This window comes from Monopterus albus, unplaced genomic scaffold (assembly GCF_001952655.1).
Source record: "Monopterus albus unplaced genomic scaffold, M_albus_1.0 scaffold54.1, whole genome shotgun sequence".
Taxonomy (NCBI): domain Eukaryota; kingdom Metazoa; phylum Chordata; class Actinopteri; order Synbranchiformes; family Synbranchidae; genus Monopterus; species Monopterus albus.
Window position 1 is genome coordinate 2,444,685 of NW_018127934.1, and position 6,247 is coordinate 2,450,931.

The window sequence follows — 6,247 nt, forward strand, 5'->3', positions numbered from 1 at the left end:
CAGCCGCCACGGTGCAGCAGCTCCTCTGATGCACACATACACACACCAAATACACAACAACAAACACCCAAGTGAACACAAGCACACACACACACACACGTACATGCAGAGTGTATTGATGTATGTATTGATTATGCATATTAGAAGCAGAATGGATCAATACTGAATGAAGAATGGCCTAAAACATTTCATATAATAAATACAACTCAGGGCATCTTTGCTGACTGGGTATGATGACACTTTGATGAAACTGTTTGCCTTTGTGGAGGATGAATAATGTGCATTTGTTGCATTTTTTGTATATATTATAATGGATTGAGACTGAAAGCTTAATTAACGCTGAGTCAGAATGAGTAATGAAAATGCGCTGAGCTCTGCTGAGTTTCACCAGTGCAAGCTTTCTCCAGTAGACAGGTAAGGAGACAGGTGGACACAGACCGGGAGAGGCCGGCTGAACAGCTACCTGCTCTGCTCTGCAGTTCATCTTCCTGCAGCAGTAGCCTCTCCTTGGCAACCGCTAGCTCCTCCTCTGCCCGTTTAGCCACACCCTCTGCTTCGGACACACGCCTTCGATCCAGCTCCAGCTCCTCTTCCAAGTCCTCCAAGAGGGAGGCATGAGGGTCAGGAGGGAGTTTTGGTACAGTATCAGGGCAAGTAAGGAAGGTGATGCAGAGGAGTATAGTGGGTTGAGAAAAGGTACAGGAGAATAGAAAAAAAGAGGGAGCATGAGAAGCCAACAGCAAGTTTGACACAGATAAGGAAGAAGGAGAGAAGAACATAAGTTAGAGGGACAGGTAGTGCAACAAAAAAAAAGGCAGATGAAATGTGGTGAGTTAGGGAGCTATCTCGTCCAGCTGTGAGCCTTTAATGGTCTGCTGTGCGGGCTTATGTCAGCTCTATGCCAGCTCTCGTAAGGCTTCTTAATGCTCTTGCGTGAGGTGGTAATGGTGGTGGTGCAGTGAATTTATCCTGCTCAAGCTACTCATTAGCAGATAGCTGGCAGCGGGGAGAGCACTCAGGGAGGGCAGCCTGTGGTTAGACAAGTTGAGATCTCTCCTCTCTCTCTCTCCCACCCTGCTTTCCCATCAGCATTATCATTAGCTGGGTGCACTTGAGACTGGAGACTACATTTCAGTTTCCTTTTACCAATCTTTTCATAGCAATAGATTCTAGTTTTGGTATAAGAGAAAACATTATGAGCGAGCATGTGTGTGTACCTGTATTCGCTCTTGTAGTTTGACTGTGTTCCTCTTGCTTTCAGCCAGCCTCTCCAGGTGGCTTTCCACCTCTGCTTCAGCCCTCTTCACTCTTTCTCTGAGAGCGCTGTGCATTCCTTTCTTCTCCTCTTCTTCTTTATCCTCCCACCTCTGACGCTCCTCCCTCCATTCTGCCTCCATCTTCTTCCTCATTTCCTCTTTCTCCTCATTTAGATTATTCAACTTTTTCTCCCACTGTTCCCGTTTTTCTTTCAATGCTTGCCTCTTCTCCTCCTCCACTCGATCCCTCTCCTCCTTCAGTGCCTCTACCTCCTCTAAGAGTGCTTTTACTCTGTCCATGTCCACTTTTATTTGTCTCTCCTCCTCCTTCTTCTTTTCCTCATCTTCTCTCTGTCTGTCCTCATCTTTCCTCCACTTCTCCTCATCAGCAGCTTTCTGCAGCTCCTCACATTTGGCATCCAGCTCCTGTATCTGCTCCCGAGCCTTCTCCAGGTCATTGCTCAGCCTCAGGCTATCCTCCTGGGCAGCAATGACCTGGGCCTTGGCCTCCTGGAGCTCTTCTCCTGCAGCCTGGAGCCTGTCCTGAAACCCTTTTCTCAGCTCTGCCTCGGTTTCACGTTCCCTCTCCTCCGCTTGGATGCGAAAACACTCAAAGTCTGCCTGTACCTGAAGGCACATATGACGACATGTTAAACACTGTACTTACACATAAATTCAGTGGTTAATTAGTATACATACAGTATATCTGCTGTACTAGGCGAGACATCCTTTTCTTTTAGAAATTCTCAAGGCAGTGATTCAGATAAATAGTTTTTTTCTCCAAAAAACACTGGAAAACGTTCAAGTGAGCCTGACAACACCCTGCATATTTTGTGTTGGTACATTCATACTGCAATTATCCTGTACAGTACCACTGCATCCTAAAAGTATTGTGCTGAAATCTAGGAGCTCTGCAGACCACCGGAGTGAACAGTGTGGACATTGTGTACACAAAACATTTGAAAAAAAGGACATACTGTGGCTATAAAGGCCAATTAGTTTCAACGTTGTGACATTCAAACACTCAGTGTGCAGCAAAATATCATTACCAGCCGATACTGTGGCCGGTTGGAGCCACAACTTCCTCTTTCAAAAGTCTGGATTCCTGTTTGTATCACTGCACTGCGGAATACAGACTATGCCCAAATATAATGGCTGCATGCATTTAAATTATGTTATAATGTTATAATAATCTGGAACTAAGGTATGTTCGGATATGATGGTAACAGATAAACTAATAAGAAACAATACTGGGGGGGCAGCAAAAGGCTAGCCGATCTGCAACTCCACAGTCTAGCTTTATGTTTATACATTTGCATTCTCATAGTATTTGAATGAGTGACACTAGTCCACTCCAAATCTGAATATATATTCTTCCTACTGTTATTGTTTTATCTAGCCCATGTTCCACATTACACTGCACAGGACTATGACTGCCTTTGCTCACCAAAAATACAAAACCCATTAGACCACACTTGTCTACACCCTGTTTCACAAAAAGCCCATGAGTTATAGCTTTTAAAAGGCTTTTTGTGCATTTGCTGCTAGTGTAGGTTGTTTTCTTGTAAAGGCCCCTATGATAGCTGTTCTACTAAATGATCTACTTGCTCTGAATTTGCAGCAAAACATGACAACCCAAGCAGAAAACCAGTGGCAGACCATAAACAAACTAGACAGATAAGCAAGGCAAAACATTTCAAAATAAAAGCTTAAGGTCTGTATATATTTTTTTATTTCTTTTGTTGTTAAGATCATTTGCTCCATAGAGCTCAGAGCATTTATAATTCATGTTGATGTTTTATTGTGGTGGACAGCATGTAAATTAGGCACGAGGTACATGAAGACTGGGTGGAGTAACAGGCTATCTGAACTAGGCTGACTGTTGTAGGTCAAATTAGGGGCAGGTTTAATTTGCTGCTCACACTGGGAGTTTACACATTAACCTGCAGCAATAAGGTCGGCTCATCTCATGATCAGGAGGGTAAGAGCGCACCGACACACACAAGGGGTAAATCCCAATTCCCTTAATTGCATCTACATTTCCCTCACTTGCCTCTTTTCCTTGTGTCTTAATCCTGCCCATGTAAAATATATGAAAAGATGCTAGGAATATTTTAGGGACATGAGACATCATTTCCTCCAATCCTTCATCTAAGGCATCCAATCACTGACTGACTGACAACTTCTGGGTCAAGCGAGGATCTAGGAACGATCAAATAAGGGAACTAGGATTTACCCGAGGACTCACATGTGCACACACCTGAGCTCCAACTCTCTGCTGCTCATCCAGAGACTCCTGCAGCTCCAGGAGGCGTGTTCTCAGCACTGACCCTTCCCCTTCATTACATGTTTCCATCAAGATGCGGCGCAGCTCCTCATGGTGGGCATGGTTCAAGGCCTGCAGGGCCGCCTCCTGCTCCTCATTCTTCATGTTCAGAGAATAAATCACCTGGAGAGCATCAACAGCAGACAGGGACAGACTTAACAATTGTTCACATTTCTGCCCTAAAAATAGGACTTTTGTAATCTGTTCATCTTCTTTTAGGAAAGGCTCGTGCTTTTCTTTTGCATCTAAACAGCAACAGATCACCACCAGTGCATTTGACGGACACATGATTATGCATCTCAGACGTGCCTTGTGTCATTTTAGGTAGATATTACCACGCTTATTTATGTACAAGTACCAATTTTTTTATTACTTTAGCTATTTGATGATATAATAAGGGGTGTATTGCAGATGACTTGACAGCTTTGATTGGTGACCTCATACTGCAGCTCTATCTCTGGTCGCTAGTTGCACAGAATCTGGTTGCAAAATGCATCACAAAAACAAGATGGCCACCCCTGTATTCACAACATTTTGGCTTCATTTTTTCATGACAGGAAAGGTAGGAAGTGGTGACTCATCATCCATATTTATATAAACATACAAGGCATTCTGAGCACACACACACTGGATGGACAGCAAGAGGAACATGAGGAAAATGTTGCTGATTTGACAAAATGTAATGAATTTGCATCATTAACTATACGCTGATGGTTACAGTTAGCACTCTGTAGGATTCAGATGATTCACTCCTTGGGATTGTTTCTTAATACATCAGAGGTACAGCACAAACACTAGGAAAGCTGACAAAATAGTTCACATACACAGACAATCTTTTGAACTGGTACAGCTTTATGATAACAAATATTAAACTGTCACTGACCAATGTGGAAACACAATCATCTCCAAACACAAATAATAGAGGGCAAACAGCAGCACTGTCAAGTTGTATTTGTCTGCTGTAACCAAAGATCAGTGAGCCAATACAGTCCAGGAGCTGCAGCTTCACGCACTGTGTCTCCTGCATGTGTGAAGTTTCTCCCTTTTCCACATTTAGACTGTGACTAACACATGAAATATAGACAGTAACACCCTACTATTCACTTTACCCTCTTCACATGTCTACAGTGTTATCATGTGTCCTACTGACCCTGACGTTTCACTTACCCACTTGCAAGACTGTGTTTGTGTGTGTGTGTGCATGAACATGGGGGTATGCAGGGGGCACATGGGCTCATATTTTACCCAGACGCCTTTCTGTCTACAGTACACAGCTAGTACTGTTGCACATTTAGTGCCTTTGTATTACTTACATTATGGGGACCGAAACCTGTTAACACACTCACATTGTTGGGACTCAGCCATCACTGAATTTTAGGGTGGCAACATGGTTTGGGGTTAGGTTAAGGTTAGGGTCTGTAGGGTTTGTAGACCATTGTAAATGTTCTGAAAAAGTATTAGACATTGGTAAACTGCATACAGCCTTAACATAACCCAGAAAGATAGAGTAATGTCACACTTTGATTCAGCTTCTTGGGTGTAAATTCTTAAGATGCTTGGCAACTTGGTCAGAGAGTGGTGAGGGCCTCTTGCTACAGTAAATCTTGTCTCGAGATTCCCATATTGATCCTGCCAGTCAATAATGTTATTCATGTAGGCCATGTAGCCTCCCGAGCCAGTGCCCGTGCTTACTGACAATAACTTCATAGTCAGCAAAGCATGAAATTAAAAAAGGTGAGTGCAGGCGTGGCTGCTGAAAGAGGAGTGAGGTGTAGAGTGAACACTTGGTGCACAGAGGAGAGGTTAGGCACAGAGAAAAGCAAACGTGCACACATACTTTGTCTTACATCAGCCCTGCCTCCCACACACACAGCAACACATACGTCCACACATATCAAAGAGGGTACTGGATGTTCTGGATTACAAAGCAGGCAGCATTGTGACAGTGTAAGCTACAGGAAATCACATAGGCAGAATTAGAGATGCCAATCCAAAATGTGGGTGTATATACACACAAATTAATAGGCTACTGTCTATCTCTGTGAGTCTGCACAGAGGCTACTTATCTCTCTGTATTCATGTGGGTGTGTGTGTGTGTCTGTTCACACACAAGTATGAATATTCACAACAGCTGGCTCTACAAGGTCAGCTCCTGCTTTCTTCCTATTGCCTTGTTCTGCCATGTAAACACACACCAACACACTACTAGTTTATCTTTAGCAGCACCCATTCAAGCAGGGCAGACCACTGTCACTGGCAGAGAGGGAAGAGAGCTGTGTAAGTGTGGAGGGGTGATTGGAGGAGTGAGAGACAGGGAGACATCAGGAAGTGTGTTAAATCCACGTGCATGTGTGTGAGTCTTTGTGTGTGTCAGCCTCCATTTTTATGCACAAACAGGGAGTAGGGGTTATTAAATATATAAAGTTACCACAGCTGACCCATTTCCTGCTCCACACCCTGCCTCGTAACACTCAAATAAAGTATGTGTCACATGGTGAGAATCCCAAAGCCCAGAGAAAATGCTTACACCAAATATCGGACTTGATGATTCTTATATTTCATTAGCGCTCTGGGTTTCAGATTTAACTGTGGTCATCAAGGAACTAAAGAGGGTTTGCAGAAGGTTTTGAGAGACAAACAAATCCAAGCTTCTGAGAAGGAACAT

General features: G+C 43.6%; 1 protein-coding gene across 1 annotated transcript in view; it reads right to left on the reverse strand.

Moving 5' to 3' along the window:
- fam184b (family with sequence similarity 184 member B) overlaps positions 1–6,247 on the reverse strand; it is a 17,803-nt gene that overhangs the window by 10,330 nt on the left and 1,226 nt on the right. The window contains exons 2-4 of the mRNA XM_020602185.1: positions 3,505–3,705; positions 1,218–1,883; positions 435–599 (exon numbers count right to left, since the gene is read on the reverse strand). Coding sequence (XP_020457841.1) covers positions 435–599; positions 1,218–1,883; positions 3,505–3,705 — 1,032 coding nt within the window. The remainder of the gene's footprint in view (positions 1–434; positions 600–1,217; positions 1,884–3,504; positions 3,706–6,247) is intronic.